At 43.7% G+C, this 26,920-nt stretch overlaps 1 protein-coding gene across 1 annotated transcript in view; it reads left to right on the top strand.

The window, feature by feature from the left end:
- The window catches only part of LOC146009238 (alpha-2-macroglobulin-like), a 138,227-nt gene extending 111,580 nt beyond the window's left edge, over positions 1 to 26,647 (top strand). Inside the window, exons 28-37 of the mRNA XM_083149400.1 lie at positions 3,755 to 3,917; positions 4,255 to 4,436; positions 7,009 to 7,224; positions 17,509 to 17,633; positions 19,173 to 19,263; positions 20,607 to 20,675; positions 23,227 to 23,329; positions 24,101 to 24,142; positions 25,453 to 25,587; positions 26,510 to 26,647. Coding sequence (XP_083005526.1) covers positions 3,755 to 3,917; positions 4,255 to 4,436; positions 7,009 to 7,224; positions 17,509 to 17,633; positions 19,173 to 19,263; positions 20,607 to 20,675; positions 23,227 to 23,329; positions 24,101 to 24,142; positions 25,453 to 25,587; positions 26,510 to 26,538 — 1,155 coding nt within the window. The 3' untranslated portion in view covers positions 26,539 to 26,647. The remainder of the gene's footprint in view (positions 1 to 3,754; positions 3,918 to 4,254; positions 4,437 to 7,008; positions 7,225 to 17,508; positions 17,634 to 19,172; positions 19,264 to 20,606; positions 20,676 to 23,226; positions 23,330 to 24,100; positions 24,143 to 25,452; positions 25,588 to 26,509) is intronic.
- The last annotated feature ends 273 nt before the right edge of the window (positions 26,648 to 26,920 follow it).

Here is a 26,920-nt window from a genome sequence, read left to right as displayed (position 1 = left end):
ACAGATTCTGGTGGAATGAATGGTGGGTGCTATGTCGCATTAGCAAGACCCCCGAAACACGGTGAAATGATGAAACTAATAATCCATAGATGTGTGGTATATTTTAAAGCACTCCTTCATACATAGGCCGGGTTTGTCGGGGCAAGTTTCACAGTGGAAAATAGTTTGCTTTCGTATTCCCTTTTTATAGCAAACTTTGCACCTTTTTTGTGTCCTGCCCTTTTTTCCAGTGGAGGGGATTTCGTTTGGAAAATGCTGGCCTGGTACAATACGGGGGCCAGTACTAGAAGTACTGGGGCCAGTACTAGAAGTACTGGGGCCCTCTGCCTGCTGGTTCCCAAATATTAGGCCCTTTATGACTTCCTCTTGAAAGTGCATAAATGTCCCCGTCTGGCTGGTAGAACGGAATAGTACGTAAGCGTTATACAGTGCCATCTGGATGATATACACGGCCAGCTTCTTATACCATATTTTTGTTTTCCGCAGGGCACTGTACCTGATCTGAAAGATCCACTCCGCCCATGTACTTATTGTAATCAAGGATACAAATAGGTTTTGAGGTGTGGGTACTGGTACCTCGTACAGGGACGGAGGTGGTACTGTCTCCGTGAATTGTTGTCAGTATAAGGACATCCCTCTTGTCCTTATATTTGACCAACAACATATTTTCTGTGCATATTCCCCTGCTTTCACCCTTTCTCAGTAATTGGGCAACGTGCGTTTTTGGGAGGCCTCTTTGGTTCTTGCGCACAGTACCGCAAGCTGCTGTACCTCTTGAACCAAGGGCCTTAAACAGGGGGATGCTGGTGTAAAAGTTATCCACATAGAGGTGATAACCCTTCTCCAGGAAGGGGTGCACTAAATCCCAGACAATCTTTCCACTAACACCTACGAGGGAGGGGGGGCATTCTGGCGGTTCAGGGGTGTACCCTGAGGTACTTTCGCACAGCTTATACATTTTTATGCCATACCTTGTCCTCTTATTGGGAAGGTACTGGCGGAATTTAACCCTTCCTTTAAAATGTATAAGTGACTCGTCTACACAAATGAATTTTTGGGGGATGTACATCTCAGCAAATTTGGCGCTGAAATGATCAATGACCGGCCTGACTTTGAATAGCCGGTCAAAGGTGGGATCATCTCTGGGTGGGCACTGTGCATTATCGTTGTAATGCAAAAATTTAAGGATTGTCTCAAAACGAGTCCGGGTCATGGCCATACGATGAAGTGGGGTGCTGTACAGAACATCTGTACTCCAATATTGCCTAATTTCTGGCTTTTTAACTATGCCCATATGTAACGCCAGACCCCAAAACGTCATAATCTCTACTGCATCTACAGGGGTCCACCTAGCAAATGATGACGTGGGGTTTTGGGCAATAAACTGCTGGGCATATAAATTCCTTTGGTCCACCATTAAATTTATAAAATCATCAGAGAAAAAGACTTTGAAAAAGTCAATTTCTTTGAGGCCTGTAGTATCAAATTGGATTCCTGGGTTGGCCAAAAACTCAGGAACCTGGGGCTCAAAATTGTCTGGTGGTGGGGTCCATACGAGATCAATCATTGGGGGGGGGGGGGGGTCTCAGCTGCTCTACGGGGGCGTCTTTGAGGGGGTCCCTCATCACTAGAGGAGGAAGAGGAGCTTAAGACAAATGCCAATTCATCGCTTACTTCACTGGCTGTGTCAGTGTCAGAGGCAAGAAGGGCATATGCCTCCTCCGCTGAAAACAGTCTTTGCGATGATTGGGACATTTTTATTATTTATAAGTGTAGTGTATAGTGTAGGGGGGGGGTACAAACTTTATTTCAACACGGGGGGTATGTAGTGTGTATGTAGTGCTTTAACACGTGTAAGTTTAAAAGAAAAAAAAAAACGCTCCTGCGCCAAAAATTGAGCACAGATGTTGGTCAGTAACGTCCGTCACTGATCAGCGCTCAGCGGGCACAGGACACCCACAAAAGCACCGTGGGTGTTAAAACAATAAATAAAAAAAAACCCCACAGCACTCTCTAAAAAAAAACAATTAAAAAAAACTGCAGAAAAAAAAATTATATCAACCCTGTGCCAAAAATGCTGTTCAGTGATGTACGTCACTGATCAGCGCTCAGCGGCCACAGGACACCCACAAAAGCACCGTGGGTGTAAAAACAATTTAAAAAAAAAAACACAGCACTCTCCAAAAAAAAAACTATTTAAAAAAACTGCTGAAAAAAAATTATATCAACCCTGTGCCAAAAATGCTGTTCAGTGATGTACGTCACTGATCAGCGCTCAGCGGCCACAGGACACCCACAAAAGCACCGTGGGTGTAAAAACAATTTAAAAAAAAAACCACAGCACTCTCCAAAAAAAAAACAATTTAAAAAAACTGCTGAAAAAAAATTATATCAACCCTGTGCCAAAAATGCTGTTCAGTGATGTACGTCACTGATCAGCGCTCAGCGGCCACAGGACACCCACAAAAGCACCATGGGTGTAAAAACAATTTAAAAAAAAAAAAACACAGCCCTCTCCAAAAAAAAAAAACAATTTAAAAAAAACTGCTGAAAAAAAATTATATGAACCCTGTGCCAAAAATGCTGTTCAGTGATGTACGTCACTGATCAGCGCTCAGCGGCCACAGGACACCCACAAAAGCACCGTGGGTGTAAAAACAATTTAAAAAAAAACCCACAGCACTCTCCAAAAAAAAAAAAACTGCTGATAACTCAAAGGCAACAGAAATTTGATCGTGACCGTGGGTGTAAAAACAATTTAACCCCACAGCACTCTCCAAAAAAAAAACCTGCTAATCAGTGATGCAACACTGTGATGCAGCAATGTGAGGGGCAGCAGGCACACAAATGTGGGTGCAACCTGACAGGGTATATATAAACCCTGCACCCCAAAAAAGGTGCTGATCACTTAGTTTATAGTGATCAGCACAAAAGGGGGGCAGCAGGGGGGAGCAGATACCAAATTAAAGCACACAATTTAAATGTCTGACACAATGACGCTGCTGCAGCAGCAGCAGCATCACAAGGAAGTCACAAGGAAGTCACACCAGGAGCTGGCAGCACGGATGCCACCAACGCTGATCAGGTCAGTATAGGGCACAGATGGGCACGGAGACCGCTCTGCACGATGTTCCTGACCGGAATGGCGGCTGCAGGGCTGTCTCCGTTATTTCATCTGAGGTGAAATGGCTTTGATTGATCCGTCGGTCCGAACGGACCAATCACAGCCTTTTGGGGGCAGGTGGGGTGACACCAGTGTCACCCTTACACCCTGTGGTGATTGGTGCTGTACTTTACAGCACCAATCATCACCGATCCCTGTGTCACCGGCGAACGTTATTCGCCGGTACACAGAAAACGCTGTAATTGGCTGTTCACATTGAACAGCCGATCACAGCGATCGCCGAACGGGGGGGCATCGCTGCCCCCCCTGGGCAATGAGGGAGGATGTCTGCTCTCAGGGACAGCAGACATCGTCCCTCTGTCACCGCGTCTGTAGACGCGGTGGCACTTTGAAGTCATGACGTACATGTACGTCATGTGTCGGGAAGTACTGTACATCCCGGCCATGACGTACATGTACGTCAAATGTCGGGAAGGGGTTAATACATCCTCTAGTGTGTATGGAGCTTTAATGATAGAAACCACTGCACTTGTAAATAATGTTTCTGCTGTCTGCATCCGGGGAAAACCTTTTAATCACCTCTTTCCTCCTTTGTGCACTTTATCCCTAATGACAATGTTCTCTGTTTAGGGAAGTGTTGTGGAGAAAGCATTGAAGTGTTTGAAGAATGAAGCCCACAGTGTTACATCTCCCTATACCCAGGCTCTCCTGGCCTACGCCTTCGCTCTGGCAGGAGAGACTGAACTAAAACAGGAAACGCTGAAGCATTTGGACAAGACAGCCATAAAGACAGGTATGCAGAGTATTTAAAATACAGGTCAAGAAAAACTTTTTGATTGGCTCAGTTTGGACAAAGGCATGGTCGAAAGGGGCTTTTGTAGTGTGATAGTCTCCTGCAGCACTTGGATCTTGTCACAGATAATGAGCCATCACTTTCAATTATGCTATTTCCCGTGATGTCTCTGTAATCAGTACATTTATGTTACCTGTAAACATCTTTCAATCCAGCAATTTTAGAACTTGACAATCTGTGATGTTAATTTTTTTTTCCATTATTATCCATTAATTTTTAGTAAAATGAGCATTGATTTCTACCATTATTCTTATTTTCATTGTGAATCTCCATATAGAGGGATTTAAGCATTGGGAAACAAACTCATACAGACACGGAGACATTGAGACATCGGCCTATGTAGTCCTGGCTCTGCTTTCTGAGAAGACACCTGATGAGAAAGATGTTACAGAGAGCGCAGATATCGTCCGTTGGCTTATAACAGAGCAAGGACCATGGGGAGGATTCCAATCATCTCAGGTTACACATCTTAGTTATAGAAAATGCTAAAAATCTATCTTATGCTGGTGGTGGCAACCATATATCAGTCTCCAGGTTCAAAATTAACTTTTTGTGCTTCCTCCATCACTTTTGTTAAATAGTGAAAATTGAGAGAACTGAGCATGCGCTACTCTCTTCAAACAACCTGATGGTAAAGAAATAATAACAAATACCTCATTCTCACTGCTAGCCAAATTCCCAGGTCTAGCATGTCGACTCGGTAATTTACCTTTTAACACAGTTTTTTTTTTCAGTGTGAACGGGTCAACCCGTGTCGAAATTCAGGGATTTGAGACCCGGGTATGGTTGACCCGTACACACTGCAAAAAAAAAAAAGTGTTAAAAGGCAAATTACGTGGTAGAACTGCTTCACCCAGGAATTTGCCTTAGAAGTGAGAACAGGGGTCCATCGGTGGAGTCCCCGTCATTAAAATGCTAGGTAAAAGCTGGGTATTTCACACGAGCCATGTGAACATGGCATAATGGTGTTGGTAGATATTTTTAACACCCTTTTACACCCTTTTCACATTAATTTAGTATCACTGGAATGCATTAAATGTTTTTTTGCAGCAGTTTTCATGAAAAACTGCTCCAAACCCTTTCATTCAAATTTTTTAAGTAACCAGATTGCATTTCCCACACTTATAATGGGAAATGCGATGTGGACGAATGTATAAAAAAAAATAGCAGTGAGCCTTGTGATAATAACTCAAACTTCAGCTGGTGTATTCACAAGTCTCACTGTTATGTGCCTGTCCCTGCACAACTTTATCTGCACGAAGGGCAAGAAATGTGTGCAGGAACTGGGCCAATGTGATAAGATATGTGTGTCCGATGGACAGCAGCCCACTTTACAGCACCAGAGGTCACAGCAGCAGGGTGCCCCAATGACCGGCAACTCTATAGGAGCTCTGGTGAGTATGGTTGTGAGGGGTCATGGCATAGGTGGGGAGTTATCGTGATGGGTAGGTGGTGGCGGTAGTGGTGATATCAGCAGTGGCACATGTGCAGCCAGTACTCTGGGCCATTTTTACAAAAAAATTCCACATCAATGCTGCAGAGAGGATTCACAGGGATAGAGCTCTTGCAAGCTCTGTCCCTGCATGTGATAATTGATATATCTATGCAATATAATCTTTTCCCGCATTGCGGATTGGGCCGATATTACCACAGCACATCCGTATCTTCAGCTGTGGATGGAGATAAATTGGCCCCTTAGTTACTCACCCTACAACAGGTTGCTTTCTGCATACAGTATGGCATATACAGTGTAGTTGTGAGACTTTACCAGTCAATCTTAGTAACTAGATGAATTCTGTATTCTTGTGCAGCAACACCTACAGGAGCAAATTCTGGTTGACTTACAAATCTGCTAATTTCGCAGCTTTGCGAGCCAACAAAACTCCCCCCCACCCCCACCCCCCTCGCAAGGTGAATATCCCCGCATAAACATCCATTTGCAGCCTTGCATTCAGTGGCAAAATCATTTGATAGTCACTGACTCTCTGGTTTGATTTGCGGCGCCCTGGTACGTAAACAGGGCGGGTATCTGACATCCAGTGATGTCAGCTGCCAGTCCCCGGCACACGTGTCATGGCTGAATTACCATGGGGGCGCCCTTGAAACACTGGGCATTCCCATGGGCTAGACCTGTGCCCGCCGCCCCATGCACCCCCCCCCCCCCCGCCCGCACTGCTCCAAGCGAACTGGCCAGTGACTATACAAGTTGCCACATCCATTCACAAATGTAGCCTGCACATGCACATAAATGCTTATGCGCAGTAGCAAAAAATTGCTCCCCCCGTGCGAATGCCTGGGGGAGCCTGAAGATCAGAATGACTTCCACAGTACATTAGAATAAGGAGACTAAATTTTTAGGGTATCATGAATTTCATCCTGCGTTTTGAATGGACTCTCTCAATCATGATCAGAATTTGGATTACTGTACAGTAACTTTCACTTTAAATTAAAGGGTCCCATACATCAAAGCATCTTCCCTGGAACTCTGACCTAACCCAATTCTGTGATCACAAAAGCCTTTCCGTGGCAAATTGATCAATGATCCATTTTGGACACGAGGACTTTCTACAGTAAAATTACCAGATTTGACTATCACAATCTTTTAAATTACAATGGTCAAATCAAGAAAATGCAACATTATTTGTAATAAAAAATATTATTTAAAAAAATAAGAACAATTAATGTCAAAACAGCCTCATACAGTATGCTTTTTTATGGTGCCTAGAGTGTGTTATTGTATTTTATATGTTGTGCCAAAACTAGAAAAAAGTACACTAGTATTAAAATATCAATATAAAAAATCTTTATATCTACATAAAAAGCTGTACTATTGTAGGTAACATACGTAAAATTGTAAAATTAACCAAGATCATTAACCACATTTAGAGTGTATGTTAACAATGTGATCAGAGTAAAACCCTCATATTATGGGCAACATAATTATCAAAAATCAAATTCACAAAAGCGTAATTAATTTCATAGGTCTATGCTCTTTATTTTTTCAATAGAAATGATGAATTTTGTTTTGTAGGACACTACAATGTCTATTCAAGCTCTGGCTAAATATGCCCTAGCCACAGAGCACAAGAAGGGAGATGCAACAGTGACTATTGAGTCAAAGTCAGGGTTCCACAAAGAAATTCATGTGGACAAAGATCATTGTGGTCTTCTGCAGATCGTAGACCTGCCGGAATTCCCTGGGGAATATACAGTAACTGCCACTGGAAAAGGCTGTGTCTATTTACAAGTAAGTAGTAGTTTGTCTAGTCAGAGCAATGAAAGCTGTATTGGTCATATCTATCTATAAAGGCACACATCGCGCGCTGGCAAGGATGCGACAAAGAGAAATCTTCATTATGATGTATTTTTTTAAACTTTCTTTACAACTTGGTCAATAAGGTTCTTATGTGGTATTAAAGTTAATGGCACTGGTGCATTCTTGGTATTCTTAGGGGTCGTTCCTATTAGTGTCGAAGGGTTCAATGGCACCAGAATTAAGCCGATCTCGCACCCTACACAGGGCCGAATTCGCAACCGTATGGAGGTGCAAGGACTTTTAAGCAAATTCAGTCTTCTGTAAAGTGTGCCCGGTGCTGTGATGATTTGCGAGTGTGAATCATCCACACCTAATAGGCTCAACCACAAGTGTATACTTGCCAGAGGGTTCAGTGCAGGCAGAACCCACACAGCGTTTCTGTGGCAGTATGAAGGGCAGCCGAGAGGAATTCTGGTCCCCGGAAAATTTTGGGGGGCGTGGCCTAAGTGTGGGAGGTGTGGGCACCTCCCACACTTAGGCCACGTGCTGTGCTGACAGCAGGCTCAGCATGACCTCTCACGCTGTCAGTGAGACACTCATGCTGAGCCTGCCGTCACCACAGCACATGCTGTCGAAGTGTGTGCTGCTGTTGCTACCTGGGAGGGATGGAGGGATCGGACCAGAGCCCCTGCGGGGCCCCTCCAGCAAGCCTGGGCCCGGGTAATTAGTACCCACTCCCCCCCCCCCCCCCCTCTCGGCTGCCCTCGCAGTATGACATTAATCCAGATTAGGTTCAGATATGGATGGTGCACATTAAGTGGTGGAAGCACCAGAGTGCCACCACTATAAGGGTGACTTTATGCACTGTATTCTAGGGCACCACAAACTGAAACTGAATCCTTGCATTTATTACTAATATAATTTCTATGATTTATAATACCTACATTTTGTATTTGGTGGACATGACAAATTTAATGAGATTTTCATATTACAGGTATTACTGAGTCTGTGACATACAGTATGATACATAATATTATGAAGTTATTAAGTTATTTTTTTTATTTATTCATAAAACAGGACAAACCTATTTGTTTGATATTGTTGTAAGAGAACAATTTAGGATAATCCCGTTGTATATATTTATATGAAAAACCATGCAATATAAATTCACTTGGCACTCAAAGGATTAAGTAATTACCCGAAAAATTGCATTATTATTTAAGACGGTTCCCTAGGAATGTCTTCTATAGCAGGGGCGGATTGGCCATTATATCTACCGGGAATTTTCCCGGGAGGCCGACACTACAGAGGCCGCGGCCGCCGAAAGCTGCGCATGCGTGCGCAGACTCAGAGCCACATTCACTGACACAGGGATAGCCTGTGGCTGAGGCCGGGGCTGCTCAGCGGCAGGAGGCGTCGCCCAGTACCTGTGTGCGGCCCTGCCTTAGGGATGGACATCGATGGTCGATGTTTCGGAAACATCGATGGTTTTCTTTCGATGTTAGTGTTTTTGCCATTTAATGGTGACCTTCCGATGTTTGTCACCATCGAATGCTAATCATTCGATGGTGTACCGATGGTGGCTTATTTTTTGTAATTCCCAAAAGCTATGCCTCCCCTGGCTGCTGTGTCTGTGTCAGGGAAACTTCCTAGGTTCGTTGGAGGCTGTCTGACTTTCTCTCTGCTTCCCTCCCTCTCCCTCTCTATGGTTGCTGTAGCTGCTAGGCAACAGGGCCCACTGCTAGTTCTGATTGGCTCTCACTGACTCAGAGAGCCAATCAGAGCACAAACCTCACCCTGCAGCACCAGTCACTCAAACAGCAGCAAATTTCACAGACACACTGAGCTCTGGAGGATTCAGAGGAGGAGACGTCACTGAATGTTATACCAGCTCAGGCAAGCTACAATAATAATAAGTACACAATACAACTAGCTACAGATATCTGTGAATGTCAGTCACATACAACACTCATTAATATACTGCATTAGTATTACCAGGCAGCAACCACTATATGATCATCAGTGAAGTGTTGGTCAGAGATTGTCTGTTTCTGTGAATATAGTGAGGAACAATATACACAGTCCTGGGGTACCAGTGGAATGGACCAAGCTAAAGGTGCCCATACACTGCTGCGACGCCTCGCAACAGTGTACGGACACCCGACAGCCTGCAAGCTGCCAGGACCTTCCCGGAAGCACGGACGCATGCGATCCGTTGTGATGGATGCATGCGTCCCTGCTTCCGGCCCGCCTCACCGCCAGGAGGAACGGGTGGACGGCCTGCCGGTCCGACCACCTGGTCGGGTTCCGATGCGCACGGGACCCAACGGCATGTCAGTGAGAGGCGATTTGGTCCGATTTAACGTGGCGATTGGTCGCAATTGGCCAAAATCAGACCAAATCGCCTCAGTGTAGGGGCACCTTAACTGTTTTTATATATAGTGAACTATTTTTTTATATTACGTGACCTGGTCGCTCGGCGACTGAATTGCTGGTTATCAGTATTTTACTGGTGACCAGCGATTCTAGCAAGTTCCTGCGACCGTCGCTGGGCTGCGGTGGGAGCGCACACATGGCGAAGGTCGCTAGGTATCACCGGTAATATGGTCACTGAGCGACCATATAGCTGACGATGGAAGCTAGAATCGCCTAGTGTGTAGCATTATTAGTGGTGCCCCCTCAGATCCTGGCACCCTAGGCAGCTGCCTAATGGTAGAGCTGGCCCTGCTCTTTGCAATATTTATCTCACCATATTAATGATGTGATGACCACTGTACCATCATCTCCCTTATTTGTGTGTGTGTGTGTAGTTACACTTGCCTTAATAAATAGACATTTTCCTATCTGGAAAAATAGTGAAACCTAAAGCGAGTTAGTTTACAATTTATCTATTTTTATTACATTTTGATTACTTGCTGTTAAAGTGTTAATAATGTGTACAAAATTAATATACTACTTTATCATTGGGCATTGTGTGAATATTATATATGTATATTATACACACAATGTCCAGTGATAAAGTAATATGTTGCTCAGAGCCTGGGCCCTGTCACCAAACCCAATTACCACCTTACAAATGGCAATACAGGCTTTTGCGCATGCGCTAGTCATATAACTAGTTTTCACCATCGAATACTTTTGATGCGATGGTTAATTACCATCGCATCGAAAGTTTCAATGGTGGAAGTACTGCCATCATTTGATGGTTGGCTTCCGATGTCCATCCCTACCCTGCCTCCTCCGTCTGTCATTGGTGGGTGGCTGCTGTCAGAGATAGTAGCCCCGCCTCCTCCCGGCCGCTGCGCTGTTCTCTGTCCACCACTGAACTGCCTGCCCCTCCTCCTCCAGCCTCCACAACATGGATGGACCATGCCTAACAATAATCAAAAATGCCATTCACTGTATTCATATAATGTATAAAATAAAAATATGAGTGAGTCCCCCGATTGGCGGCAACGCCGCACACGGTGCCCTGTTAGTTACTACTGTATGTGGCCCGCCTCTTCCTGCCCGCTGTTCTCCGGGACTCAGTCACACAGGAGGAGGCAGGGGCGCATATAGTAGCAGGGCACTTGTGCGGTGTTGCCGCTGATCCGGGACTCATATTTTTATTTTATACATTATGCAATCACCATTGCATTATTGATTATTCTTGGCGTGGTTGTTGTGAGGAGGAGGGGGGAAGTGCTGCGCCGCTGTGTGTGTGCGGCGTGGGCGCCGGCGGCCGCTGATAGGCGATGGCCGGGAAATCATAGGCTCCGCCCCTTACACCACTCTGTACAGTGACTTCTGCACGGTTACTGTCTTCCCCCTCCGCCTGGGGTCGCCTGAAGCTCCGCCCCTGGTCAAAATAAGCTCCGCCCCCAGTCAAAGTAAGCTCCGCCCACAACAATCTAAGCCCCCACCTCCTCATCAGTCAGCGTCTCTGTAGCCCCGCAGCCCCCGCTGCGATGTTATGCCCTTCCAGAGGTAACCTGCTCATGGGGTCTTGGAGGCTGTGTGGGAGCCAGTGGAGGGCTACTGCTGGTGCTGCGCATCTTCTTTCTGCTGCCGAGGAAGAGGTCACTGAAGAATTAATCAGGTGAGAGGGGGACTGTGTAAACTGCTGCATCCTCAATCTTCTACACCCTCACTAATGTCCTGCCTGTGCATCCATCTATGCCCAATCCTATCCTTCTCTCTCTCTCTCTATATATAGCCCCTCCCATCCATCTCTCTCTCTCTGTGGCCCCTCCCATCCATCTCTCTCTCTCTTTCTCTGTGGCCCCTCCCATCCATCTCTCTCTGTGGCCCATCCATCTCTCTCTCTCTTTCTCTCTCTCTCTCTCTCTCTCTCTCTCTCCCCCCTCTCTCTCTCTCTCTCTCTCCCCATCCCTCTCTCTCTCTTCCCATCCCCCCTCTCTCTCCCTCTCTCTTCCCACCCCCTCCCTCTCTCTCTTCCCACCCCCCTCTCTCTCTTCCCATCCCCCCTCTCTCTCTCTCTCTCTCTTCCCATCCCTCTCTCTCTGTGGCCCATCCCGTCCGTCCCTCTCTCTGTGGCCCATCCCGTCCGTCCCTCTCTCTGCGGCCCATCCCATCCGTCCCTCTCTCTGTCACCCATCCTGTCAGGTCTTCTCTCTGTGCCCTCTCCCCCACATCTGTCTGTTCTAAAGCCCCATTAATGCTTCTCCCTCTCTTGCTCATCTGTTTCTCTTTCTCTCCCTCATTCCTTATTTTTCAATGAAAACTCTATCTATCTATCTTGATCTCTCTTTTCTCTCTCTCCCACTAAGAGGCATTGTAGTGACGAAGGCTGGGGGGTGGCCATAAAGTTCTAGTTAAGCCCCTGGATATAGATGTGTGTGTGCGCGTATGGGGTGTTGTCCTTCAGGGTATTATTATTACAGGATGCGTCATTTTCCAGTATACTTATATACAGTAAGCACACACCATGGGCATCACCCTGTGACCTGCTTTGGGTCCAAATCCCTTAAGGCCCCCATACACTATGCGATTTTGGGACGATTTCATCCGATTTCGGCACTTTGGGCCGATAACCAGGTGAAATCGGCCCAAAATCGCAGTTGTGTGACATCTGATCCGATCCGTGCGCATCGGAACCAGATCAGGGAGGTTGGACGGTGAGCACATAAGATCACGTCCGACCTCTCTGTATGCTATGCATATGCATGCAGACTGACCGGGAGTAGCACGGCGGGTAGCGGGTCCCTGAGCACCAGCACACACTGACCTGGCCCAGCATGTTGTGATCACAAATAGGCCGTTCTCTCTCAGCCAATTAGAGAACGGCCGGTCATTTGACAGGTATTTTGAAAATGTAATAGCCGCCACTGCACTGCCCGTCCCGCAGCGCTGCTATTTGTGATCACAACATGCCCGGCCAGGTCAGCATCACTCGCCGCACCCGGCATCCGCCGGGAACTCATTTGAGAGCCGCCTCCCACACCCACTACTGCCACTGCCTTGCTCCTCATTGGCATCGCCGCTGCCCGCCCCACTGCTCCTCACCACCCTGCAGCTCCCCATTTGTTTTACATGTGATAAATCGCAAGCGATTTATCACATGTAAAAACTGGCTCATCAAGTGCCAAATTGTATGTGAGCCTCCCAGGGAGCTGCCGGGCAGCTCACACGAGAATTGGTCCGACTTGTCCTAAGGACAATTCGGCCTAATGTATGGGGGCCTTTACTTACAGCCTATGGCCCTTATTCAGATCTGATCGCAGTACACATTTGTTCTCAAAATGGGCAAACCCATGTGCACTGCAGGTGGGGCAGATGTAACATGTGCAGAGATTGTTAGTTTTGTGTGAGTTATTTTGTTTCTGTGCACGGTAAATACTGGATGCTGTATTTTTACACTGCAATTTAGATTTCAGTTTCAACATACCCCACCCAAATCTAACTCTCTGCACATGTTACATCTGCCCCACCTGCAGTGCACATGGTTTTGGCCATTTTGAGAACAAATGTGTACTGCGATTAGATATGAATAAGGGCCTATATCTGTGTGTTAGCTTCTGTCTGTGTCAGTATCTTTCTGCATGTATGTGTGTGTCAACATCTGCCTGTCAGTGTCCCAGTTTTTATTGTGTAAGCTTCCATGTGTTAATGTTTGTCTGCATGTCAGTGTCTTTGTAGTAGCCTCTTTGTGTGTGTCAGCGTCTTTGTGTTTCAGCATCCATGTTTCAGAGTCTGTATGTCTGTGTGTCCGCATCTGTCCATGTAGTGCTGTGAGAGTGTTGGCATCTTTGTCAGCACCGTCATTATCTGTTTGTCAGCATCTGTCTGTCAGTATCTCTACCAGCTTCCATGTGTCAGTGTCTGTTTGCGTGCCAGTATCTCTGTGTGACTGCATCATGCCAGCGTCTTCCTGTTTGTCAGCGTCCATCTGTTTGTGTGTGTCAGTGTCAACCTCTATTTTTGTGTCAGCATATTTCTGTGTCATCGTATTTCTGTGTGTCGGCCTCCTTGTACTGTATCTGTGTGTCAGCATCTGTCCATGTGGTGGTGTCAGAGTGTCAGCTTCTGTGTCAATGGCTGTGTGTCAGTATCTTAGCATCTGTCAGTATCTGTGTGTCAGTCTGTCTGCAAATTAGTGTCTGTTTCAGCATTTGTGTGTCAGTGGCTGTCTCTGTCAACATATGTGTCAGCATCACCACCCCAGTCTGCTTCACCACCCCTTTCATTAGAAGGACACGCCCCCTTTGATTGACCATGCTCTCCTAAAAAGGACATTACTCAGTCCTTTATAATTAACATAGAGAATATAAAAGAAAAGCTATGTTGAGATGTGCAAATTTTTTGGTGGTTCATAAAGTGTTAATAGTGATAAAATCAGAAGGTTTTGTGCTAGAGGTAACACTGCACCCTGGTATCTCTTCACATCACTAACCGGTCCCATTGAAGTGATAGTGACTTGGGCACATGCTCTCACTGGCTCCCATTCACTTCAGTGGCAAAGCTGGAGCATTTGGCAATAATCAGTGAACAATTTTGTATTTTTTTTTTCTTTTTTATTAACTGTTCTAGCACTTAAGAAAAGGAAGACAATGCAGACAGTCTCACTCTGAGTCTGTGATTGTATGTGCGTCGGGACGTCACTGCGCACATTACAAGAGGCGCAAACTATGCTGGGGCAGGGTGGGAGGAAGAGAACAGGAGAACTTGTAGCCTATGTTGGAGTCCTCAGTCATGGCTTCTGCTGTTCTACTCCGAGTCCGCTCACAGTAGCAGAAGACTACTCTCAGTTCAGTGGCTGTGTGTGGCAAAAGTGGCATCAGTTAACTGTAAGTAAAAGCACTGCCAGCAGCCCAGCACCACTGAATAGGCAAAATTATTGTCTCTCTGCCAGCATAAATCATAAATTGTGGGGCCCAGCCGCCTAGGACTACCAAAATAGGAAGCCCCCCCCCCCCCCCCTTTATTCCAGCCACATCCAGTCCCCTGTCGTGCTGACAACCCGCTCACCTACTCTGCTGAGCAGCATGTCAGCTTTTCCAGCCCTTGGGCAATGAGCTTAAAATGCCCCCCCCCACCCCCACCCCCCTGTGACAACGACCATAAAATGCCCCCTTCATGGCAACCAGCATGTAACCCCTGCAAGGGGCATATAACGCCTGGCAACAAGCATGTAGGTAAGCAGCACTTATGTGTTATAATATATACTGGGCACAATGGCGTGTGCTGTAATGTGTACTGGGCATTACGGCATGTGCTGTAATGTGTTGGGCATAATGGCGTGTGCTGTCATGCGTACTGGGCATAACGGCGTGTGCTGTCATGTGTACTGGGCATAATGGTGTGTGCTGTCATGCGTACTGGGCATAGCGGCGTGTGCTGTCATGCGTACTGGGCATTATGGTGATGTGATCCTGGTTAGTGTATATAGTGTTTTCTGACTCTTTTCAGAGAGAGGCAATGTCCAGTATCAACATACAGTATCAACAGCCTGAAGTTAAGAGTGTGTAAAGTCTGGGGTTAGTGCCAGACAACCATGGGTCCATTCACATTTTACAGTCTCACCAACAAACACAAGTTAATATTGATGAATCTGATATTCAGACACTATTGATGCTTTAGTTTTGCCTGTCAACAATGTATCTAAGTATAGTGATGTGGTAATCCCGCCTACTGTTATGTTGGCTCCACCCATTATTGATTTGTTGCCGCCCACATGAGGCCACTTCCAGAAATATTCCAGGGCCACTTTTAGTCCCCAATCCGCCCCTGTTCTATAGGTTAAGTAATATGCAGACATGACAGGATATTCTGTTAATTGATTGACACACACCTACTGTATATCACTTTCAAGTATTAACCCTTTGATTTATAAAATGTTTTATTTACTTTTATATATGTTAATGGTGATTTTGTATGTTTTTGAGTTACAAAAAATATAGCAAATTTGGTTGTAAAAAAATATATATTTTCAAAATAAACTAAAAATACAGTGGGGCAAAAAAGTATTTGGACAGTCACCAATTGTGCAAATTGACCCACTTAAAAAGATGAGAGGGTCTGTAATTTCCATCATAGGTACACCAACTGTGAGAGACAGAATACAGAGAAAAAATACTGGAAACCACATTGTATGATTTTTAAACAATGTATTTGTATATTCCTGGGGAAAATAAATATTTGGACAATCAAAAAGTTAAACTCAATACTTTGTAGTATAATCTCGGTTGGCAGTTACAAAGGTCAAATGTTTCCTGTAGTTCTTGACCAGGTTTGCACACACTGTAGCAGGTATTTTGGCCCACTCTTCCATGCAGATCTTCTCTAGATCGGTCATATTTTGGGACTGTTGCCGGGCAACACGGACTTTCAACTCCCTCCACAGATTTTCTATTGAGTTGGAGTATGGAGAATGGCTAGGTCACTCCAGTACCTTGAAATGCTTCTTAAGGAGCCACTCCTTAGTTGCCCAGCTGGTGTGTCTGGGGTCATTGTCATGCTGGAAGACCCAGCCATGTTCTATCTGCAATGTTCTTACTGGGGGAAGAAGGTTTTTGGCCAAATTCTCACAATACATGGCCCCGTTCATCCTCTCCTTAACCCTTTGCAGTCCAATTTTTTATTTTTTATTTTCAAATCAAACAGTCTGATTCAAAAGTTTAAATTAATTGGTATTTTTTTTTCACAAGTGGTCTACATTGAATGTTGAATGATGTTAATGTTCTTATTTTAAAGTGGCTCAGAACTGGATCTGCTACTACCGCTAGGGCTGTTGAGCCTGACTAGACGTTGGACTTGAAAGGGTTAAACAGATCAGTCGTCCTGTCCCCTTTGCAGACAAGCAGCCCCAAAGCATGATGTTTCCACCTCCATGCTTCACAGTGGGTATGGTGTTTTTGAGATGCAACTCATCATTCTTCTCCCTCCAAACACGGAGAGTGGAGTTTATAAAAAAATGTTCTATTTTGCTTTAATCTGAACCCACATGATATTCTCCTAATCCTCTGGCCAGATGGTGATGGGCAAACTTTAGACAAGCCTGGACATGTGCTGACTTAAACGAGGGGGACTTTTGGGCACTGCAGGATTTCAATCCATGACGATGTAGTGTGTTACTAATGGTAACCTTTGTGACTGTGGTCCCAGCTCTCTTGAAGTCATTGACAAGGTCCCCCCTGTGTAGTTCTGGGCTGATTCCTCACCGTTCTCAAGATCATTGATACCCCACAAGGTGAGATCTTGCATGGAGTCCCAGGTTGAGGGAGATTGTCAGTGATCTTGCATTTCTTCCATTTTTTTTATACTTGCGCCAACAGTTAAACTCTTCCCTAATCCCAGCCTTGTGCAGCTCTACAATTTGGTTCCTGGTGTCCTTAGACAGCTCTCTGGTCTTGGCCAGAGTGGAGAGGTTGCAGTCTGACTCTTTGAGGGTGTGGACAGGTGTCTTTTATACAGATAACCATTTCAAACAGGTGACATTAATACAGGTAACAAGTGGAGAATAGAAGAGTTTCTTAAAGAAGAAGTAACAGGTCTGTGAGAGCCAAAAATGTTTCTGGTTGGCAGGTGTCCATATATTTATTTTCCGCAAGAATATATAAATACATTGTTTAAAAATCATACAATGTGATTTCCACATTCTGTCGTGTACCTATGATGGAAATTGCAGACCTCTCATTTATTTAAGTGGGTCAACTTGCACAATCGGTGGCTGTACAAATACTTTTTTGCGCCACTGTATATGATTTGAACATAACTGGATGTGATATGTTTAATAGCCATATTGTTGTTGATACAATATTTATTTGCCTGCAGTCACATCTGCATTATCACAGTATTCCTGACCATTCGGATGACCACTTTTCCGTCAATGTCAGCACCCAACCAGCAGTCTGTACCCATGAAGGACAAAAACAGTTTGAACTTCATGTGGATGTCAGGTAAGAATAACACTGTAAAAGCTGAATCCATTGCCACATCTGCTTTTACTTTAATATACTGTATTTGAAAGTCTCTAGAGAAATACAAATTATAAGACAATTTCTTGAATTTAAAACAGGACAAAATGTGATTGAATAAGTGCTACTGTCTTCAGGCTACAGTGGCCAGAAATAATGCTTTCTTATTTCCTGGCCGCATATAGGGGGTTATTCTGGTTGATGCGCTCAGATGCAAATTCTCATCCTTGCAAGTCAACCAGATCCCGCCTTGCAAAATGGTGTTACGCCGGCCCACCATTCACAAGGCATGTTCCTTCAGACAGCATGCAACTGGATGTTTCACATAAACATCCATTCACATGCCACTGGGACCCTCCCACATCTTTCAATGGTCACTGACCATTCGAAAGATGTGGAAGGTGATCGCATATGTACGGTTGCTCTGAGCAACCGCGCAAATGCATGGATGCTCAGGGGGAAGTGGATGGGCAGCTGACATCTGGTGGTCAGCTGCTCGCGCCCCGCATACCCGTCTCGGCCCATTAGCAATAGATCGCCCAGCATTTTCATGGGAATGTCCGCCCAGCATTCTCATGGGAACGTTCATGAAATGCTGGACGTTCCCATATGATAATGGGCTACCCCACACCCCCCACGTCCAGCGGCCACAAGGTTGGGTGCGTGCACCCGGTGAACATTTTGTTCACCGTGGCCGCACGCACCAAGCACATGCGCAGAAATTTGCTAAGCCAAAACACTGGCCGCGTGTGACCGCAGAAGGCCTTATGAATGGACCTGAATAAGGGCCATATTCTCTGTGGTTGTGATAAGCAACTAAATTCAGGACCTTTCTGCTTTGATGGCATTAGTCCATTGTATCACCCTTTTATGATAAGATGTTGAAAGACTAATCCCATAGCATTTATATATTTTCATGTTTTATATATTTTAATAAATGTAATACATTTATGTACTATTACATCTTCTCCCGTTGGTTTGGGCATTTTGGCTACCTTCCATATACTGTACATCTGGTTAGACGATATAGCACCAGTCCACTTTCCATTTCCTGCCCACTATTGCTCATATTGGTTTGAAGGTTCTGGAAAAGCTGGGGGCAGCTGCTTTTTGTCTATATTTATATGGTAATTTTTACTTGTTTTGATGGAGAAAAGATGATGTAAGAGTGTCATGGGCAGTAGGTGTAGTGACATAGATGTTGAGATACTTTAGGAGAGGAGAAGAGTGTTTTACGACCATCGACTTATATGAAAGTTACTATTAACTGTATTCTGAGTCGGTGAAAAATGTTTGGGGATGGGGTGAGGGGCAGGAGTGGAGTGGAGACAGACACAATACCTCAAGTTACTAAAATGAGATAAGAAACTTTATTAAGAATATACAGTATTTAGGTGGAGAGAGGTGACACAAAGGAAGACCAGAGTGGAATAGGTCACAATAGTCCAAGATTGACCATTTTTGGTACATTTTGCTAAGAAACCTGGAGCTCCCTCACTTTACTCTTCCATCCTGTTCTAGATACACAGGAAAGCGGGAGGAGACTAACATGGCACTGGTTGTGGTGGAGTTTCTGTCAGGATTTGTGCCTGATAAGAAGAGTATTAAAAAGGTAGGAAATGGCATTTAATAAACTATTATATAGCTCTTCAAATGTTGTACTGTGGGCATGCAAAGTTAGAATTAATTCTGTGTTTTGGTGAAACTGGAACCAAGTCTGACAGCATTGGCAAATGAAGGAAACCGGGCTATCATGGGCATATTTTTGAATTATTGAGCTTTATGCACAAAATCATGGAAAGACAGTCCAGGCCATCAATGCACAAAGATGAAATACTAGCTAGTGTGATCCCTTTATCTGTTGGTTTGGGGCTGCCCACCTATTGCCCATGTGTCATTATCAGACCATAAATGTGCATGAGGCCATTGCCAGGGAAGGATCCTACAGATACCCTCCTGGTAAATATTGTGATCTATAGGCTATAATGTCTATCACCATCTGAAATCTGGAAGATGGTATTCCAGATGTGTCCATATGCAGCCCCTTCCTGTGTGCCAGGTCCTGAGAGACCGTGCTAGAACTGGGCATCTGTTTTGTGTCTATTTGGTGAAAAATAAATGCATGTGTCACAACACAATGCAAGTAGGACACACAGGGAAACTGTGCTGGTTAATTTGATTTGCAACACTTGTATATCTGTGTGAGATTCTGCCTCTGAATCTGTATACTGTATATCACTAGCAGCTTTTCAATGTAAAATCTGTTCTGCTTTGTATACAGGCTCAGTCACACACACAATATACTGTACAAGTGTCAATATTCATATTAATCAGCACATTCTCATTATGTGTCATATTTACTAAGATGCATTTTCAGCAAAACAAAGAAGCCCAGTGCTGGCATTTGCACAAGACCTGGCTAGTCACTCGCGCCAGCAGTGGCGTAACAATAGCTCTGCAGACCCCACGGTAGCAGGGAGGTGCTGTGTAAGTTCGGGCACCGGGGGTCTGCGGGGCTATTGTAACGCCGCGCGCTGCGTCTGTGCTGCGGACGGTAATTGCAGATTTACTTGTCTGCGCTTCGGTCCCGGCTCCCCTCCTGGCTTCTGCTGCTTTGGAAATGGACGGAACATCATAAAATGTCCGCCCCCATAAAGCAGACAGTTATCTGAAACTGTGCTGTATGGGGGTGGACATTTTGTGATGGTCCATTATTCATAGAAGCAGAAGACCGGCAGCCCCCTTAGAAGAAGCAGCCCCCCATATTTGCAATCAAATATGTGTATCACAGCAGATATTGATATTGATTTTATCAGTCCCGGGTCCCACAATTTCTTATGGCAGCCCTATGTGTGTGTGTGTGTGTGTGTGTGTGTGTGTGTATGTATACTGTATGTATATAAAATCATGCTGCAAATATTTTGAACATCCATGTTGTTGTTTTACTTCCTGCAGTTGGAGAAAAATCCTTTAGTGAAAAGAACAGAGGTGTCAGAAAGTAATGTCACCATTTACTTAGACAAGGTATGGAATGTATTATTTGATTTTAATTTTTGGCTGTATTTACGCATAAAATAATCTGTTTTCATGGAAATAATTCAGCTACAAATCCATAAAATATAAGTAGTGTAGTGATTCTATGAAATGTTCATTTGTCGCAACCCCCCCCCCCCCCATAAACTTGCCTTATACACATGCTACATTGGGATATGTCGGGGTAGATAACAGACAATAACAATGTATGAAGTCTGTCAAAGTATCAGATCTATATGCATGCATATATATACCTTAAGGAGAAGATTGATAACATACGATATGAGATGGTATGCTCCTCCACAGCCAGTGACCTACTCCTTTCCTTACATGAGCCCTCTGGCACGTTTTCCTCATTTGAGCTCACAAATGATGAAGAAGTATCAAAACTTTTCTCATCCTCCTACTACACTACCTCTCCTCTTGATATCCTGTACCCTCAAAAGTCAGTCAAATTCTTTCTCCTGTGCTCATCCCACACTTAACTAAAATCTGCAATCTCTCTCTCTTCCTACAGGTATCTTTCCTTCTCTTTTCAAACATGTCTCTTTTCAAACATGCAAACATGCATGAAAAGACACAATTCTGACCCTAACTCTCTCTCTAACTACCGTCCTATATCTCAGCTCACACCTACTCGAGAGACTTGTCTACTCTTGTCTCACACACTTTCTTAACTCTCACAACTTATTGGATCCACTTCAGTTCTAACACTCCACAGAGACAGCACTGACTAAAGTAGTGAATGATCTGGTCACTGCTAGATCTAAAGGCCATTCCTCATTACTCATTTTTCTAGATCTCTCTGCTGCTTTTGACACTGTTGACCACTCTCTCCTCATACGAACACTACACTACATAGGCCTTAATGATACAGCTCTTTCCTGGTTCTCATCCTACCTATCTGATCGCTCTTTCAGGGTTCGCATCTCTGATACCACCTCCTCTTCACTACCTCTGTCAGTTGGATTACCGCAAGGCTCAGTTTTAGGTCCTCTGCTCTTCTCAATATATACCTCATCTCTTGGCAAACTAATCAGCTCTTTCGGATTCCAGTATCACTTATATGCAGATGACATTCAAATCTATCTATCAACCCCAGAGTTGTCACCAGTGATTTTGGCCGTGTCTCTGAATGCCTATCTGCAATCTCATCTTGGATGTCTTCTTGCTACCTCAAACCTAACAATTCCAAAACTGAATTAATTATATTCCCACCAGCCTGGAGCAGATAGCATCCTAATATCTATATAACTGTCGACAACGAGACAATCTACCCAACCCTTTAAGCTTGATGCCTAGGATATGACCCTATCTTACACACAACTCTTCTAAAATGCTAATCCACGCACACTCATTATCTCTCACATTGATTATTGCTATAGTCTCCTCGTTGGTATTCCCAACAAAAGACTCTCGCCACTGCAATCTATTTTTAACGATGCAGCGAGGCTGATCTTCCTAACCAGATGTACATCGCCTGCTGATTCGCTCTGCCAGTCCCTCCATTGGTTGCCCTTATTCTACCGTATTCAATACAACATATTTCTACTCACAAATAAAGCTATTAACCAAACTACACCAAACTATATCACCTCAATTATCGCAAAATATCTCACAACTCCCTTTCTCCACTCTGCACAAGATCTGCATCTCTCTTCTGCACCGATCACCAGCTCCCATTCACTGTTACAGAACTTTCATAGGGCTGCTCCCATCCTATGGAATGCCCTTCCATGCACAATTAGACTTTCATGAAGCCTCCAAACGTTCAAGCATTCCCTGAAAACTCACCTCTTCAGGCAAGCCTATTATATTTAAGTACCACACGCATAACCCTCTGAGGCACTTATGTATTATATAGCTTCCCTTCTGGACTTGTAACTTGGTGGGACTGCTATGCTATTACTGGTGCCTGTCCTTGTGTTTCCCCCCTATATCCCTATAGATTGTAAGCTTGCAGCAGGGCTCTCCTACCTCCAAGTCTGTCTGTCGTTACCCAGTTTTGTTCTTTCAGTGTTTATTTATTTATTTATTTACAGTTTCTTATGTTGTCATCAGTTGTAAAGCGCAATGGAATCTGCTGCGCTATATAAGAAACTGTAAATAATAATAATAATAATAATAATAATAATAATACATATGGAAACCATTCTGCCTTGTACTCAGTTTCATAGATAAGTTGCATAAATTTAATAGCAAGCAGGAGAGTACTGTAGCATATTTGGCAAATAAAGATGATATTGATGACTGAGGTTTGGGGTTCCACATTCGCATGCAAATTCAAGCTGCTCCATAAACAGACCTTTACATGATTCCATATACTCTATACAAGCTATCTCTTTTGTAGTAGTGTACTTTATAAAGAATCAAAATGTGAACTTGTTCCATGTCTCCCCTCTGGGTACTCTGATTCACAAAGGTGCCATTAGGTCAGACATGGGCCCACACATAATGGCCATACAGATCCACCCAGGCATTTTACGACATTTGCCCTTCGCATTTTTGGTTACCTTCAGTGACTTGCTCTGTTCATCCACAGCTCACTCACACAGATGAACACTTTGTTCTTGTGCTCAATGAAGAAACGCACGTGAAAAATCTGCATCCTGCAAATGTCGCAGTTTATGACTATTATGTTCCAGGTAGGTAGAAATACGCTCATAACATACATGTACTTATTGTTTAAATTGTGGATAAAGTAATGTTTCTGAAGCTTGACTTATCTTTTACCAGGGGTATGTGTTCTAGTAATAGGCTGGCTTATTTGCATGTTTATCTTGAGGAAGTTATTTCTGAAACCCTTTTATGTTTAATTACTTTGGTTTACTCTGCTAAAATTCATACGCAGTAATATTAATTATACAGAAGGGAAGATGGGTGCTAAAAGTTTTGGGCATTCAGAATTTTGACATGGATGTGAGGTCAACATGTCACATGCTGACCTTCACATTGTTGATATTTTGAAAGGGGGTATGTCAAGCATGTGACTGTCCATTCCAAAGGTGACTTTGCCTAATTCTACTGTTAACCCTAACTCTAATCCTATCCCTAAACCTATCCCGAAACTCCCTAGTCAGAACTGTAATCCTAACCCTAATCCTATTTTTAGCATTAACCCTAACTCCTATCCTAAACCTAACCCGATATGTAACCCTAGCCCAGACACTAAACTTAACCCTAATCCTATCTTTAACCTAAATCTAAACCTACTGTGTCCCTAATATGTTTAAAGTCATTAAAAAAATGGCTGTTAAAATTCTATTGTCAACACTCACAATAGTGACGTGAAGTCTTGTGGATGTTGACACATGTTGAGGTTCTGAATGTCAGTATTATGAATGTACAGTATACCAAGGATATTTCTATTAACACGTTTCTCCATTAGGCATAATGTCTTGTCTTTTCTGTTCTAGATGTACATGACGTAGAAGAGTATAACTCTCCCTGCAATGCAAGTAAGGACACTCTTTAAATATTTCAATGCAGTGATTTTACCTCTACTGAAGATGGTTTTAGAGATGTGTCATTTCCACAGTGAGTTGAAACATAATTCACCAGTGATTGTGATTCCAAAAACACTTATTATTGGGTATACAAGTATGTCACAGTTGTTTTTGGTAGCTTAAGATTTCCAATAAGGGCAACATCCTATTAGCAGCAGTGCTACACCCCTGCTAATAGGTTTGTCTCAGGATATCCTATTAGCCCAGATTGCACCTTCACTGCCAGCAGCCGGAACCCCAGGCAGCAGCATCCTGCAATGCTGCACTGCACCTTAACTGCGGAACCCAGGACCGTGGGCAGCAGCATCCTGCATCGCCGCATCTGTTGCTTGAAGCTACATTATCCGTTACTCGAGCTACATAATGCCCCGCAGACCCCATTGGCACTGGCTCCTCCAAGCCAATGCGGGGTCTGGGACACCGTAGTTATGCCACTGATGGTGCTTCAGAATGGCAACACGATGTAAGTTTGTGTGTGTGTGATCAGATGGCTGCTAGAGAGAAGATGTTGGTACAGACAGTAGGTCCTGATTCAGAGATCTCAGAAGCAGGAGAACTGCTAATGTCAATCATGCTGTGGCTTGAGGAATCTGCAAGCAGACAAGTTGCAAGTTGAACATGCGCATGCACAGTCCTCCTGCCATCGGAGATGCAGGTTAGAATATATCTCTGAATCAGGAACTATATACCAACAATTTATTTCAAGCAGATTGTGCTCCATTATATTAATCCCTAAGGAACATCTTTATTAATATTCGGGTTTCAGAGCCTATATTTGTATTTGCGGCAAGACTAAAAAACCCATTAAATTTGTTGTAGTTACTGTATATATACATGCAGGGACAGACTTCAAAAGGTTTTGGAGGAACCATCTCCTAGCATTTTCTGTAGAATGTAACCCATAAGTAACAGAGGCGAATGCCATCTTCAGATGATTTTAGCTGTCGGAGCCATACTCTAAGCTTGGTAAACCTGACAGCTTTGCAGCCCCCCTAGAAAACATTAGGGTCTGTGGCTGCTCTGAGAAACGGAGGGACTATTTGGAGATATCTGCTGCAATTCCTCCTTCAAACTTTTTGGGGTGATACTTGATGTTAGCTGGTATCCACCAAAAAGGCTTTTTATTTGGAGGGATATGCTGAAAATTTTGATAAATATTATACATTCTAAAAACAATAAACTGAATCTATGACTTGAAAATAGTATTTGTGACTTTCCAATGCTTTGATATCAGCAATGACCCCTGCATGTATCTCTCCCAGTGAAAGGCCACTGCAAAGTTGGTGTGTCCGAGAGGGCAGATTGTGGGAATCCAGGTATTACCAGGGAGCAGTGTGAACAGAAAGGCTGCTGCTACGATTCCAGTATTTCTCAGTCCAAGTGGTGTTTCTTCCAAGGTTTGTCTATAACTTATATTTTCTATTGTGATCACCCATGTCATAAAGTTCTAATCTTCTGCTCCTTTGGTTGATATGTTTCATGACTATTTATTATGGATGAGCAGTTTTTTTTTTTTTTAAACTGAATTTACTGAAATTTAGGGGATATGAGTAAAATGGAGTCCCAGCTCAGATCACTTTTGGGGAGCTGAGTGAACTGAATCCCGAGTCAGGTCTTGCCTCGAGTTCATAACTTAGATGCAAAAACTTAATTTTGGGTTTGAATCGCATGAAAGTCCCCCTCTCATTATTTCAGGTGATATTTCACACAAGAGAATGTACTGTATGGTAAGGTGGGATTCGGGAGTAATTTACCAAAAATGACTATAAATTAGTGCTGTTGACACCTAATACTGTAGTAATAAAAATGCCTCTAAGTTACATGAGTTTCACTGTTTTCAACAATTTTTCCACATTTTTAGAGAAACGTAAAATGGATACACACTGCAAGATTATCTTTCCAATCTGGCCGGTTGGAATGAAAATCTGGTAATGTCTGGGAACAAATTACAATCAACCATTTGCTCAGAACAGCTAGGAAATGTACAAAAACAGTAATTTGCTTAAATTAGTTAAATCAAAATGCTTCAACCAATTTGTCTGAATGACCATTTTTGTCTGTTTTCTATGTTTGGGAGCAAATGGTCAATTGTCATTTGCTCCAAGGAAATAGTTTTTTTCCAACCAGTCAGATTAAAAATATAATCTTACAGTGTGTATCCATCTTAAGATACAAAACCAAACCTAAAATATTTGAGGGTGAGTTTGCAAAAAGAAAACATGATGATGATTTAGAATAGAAACAAGGGTCCACGCATCTTTGTCAATGTATTGTGCCCTCTTATAACATTATACTTTGATTTAACTCTTTCTGTCACAGGATTTGAAAAAGAAGAATCTCACGAATAAAGAATCACACTGTGTCCCCTGAGACAACCAATACATACAGTCTACCCACAAGTAGCAGACAGCATATAACTCCATCATGGACCCAGGCTAAAGGATACTGTTTCTTGAAATGCAACATTCAATAAACAATACACAGTGTCATTTTGTGTGTGGATTTGTTGTGTGATAAACTTTATTAGGTAAATACATATTTATTTAAATAATTATAATGTGTCAAAACTAGGAAGCCCCTAGTGACGTTAGACCAGGACAACTGCCCGTGATGTTGGCTACATCGGCACTCACAGATAATAATAAAAATGTACTGTCACCAGCAAGTGTTCCTAAAGGGATCTGGCACCAGATGGCACTTTGCTATTTATATTTCATACTTCATTTCACA

The sequence above is a fragment of the Crinia signifera genome, chromosome 6 (genome assembly GCF_055691185.1).
Source record: "Crinia signifera chromosome 6, ASM5569118v1, whole genome shotgun sequence".
NCBI lineage: Eukaryota > Metazoa > Chordata > Amphibia > Anura > Myobatrachidae > Crinia > Crinia signifera.
Note: the sequence above shows the minus strand (reverse complement) of the source record. Positions and strands in the feature narration are given on the sequence as shown.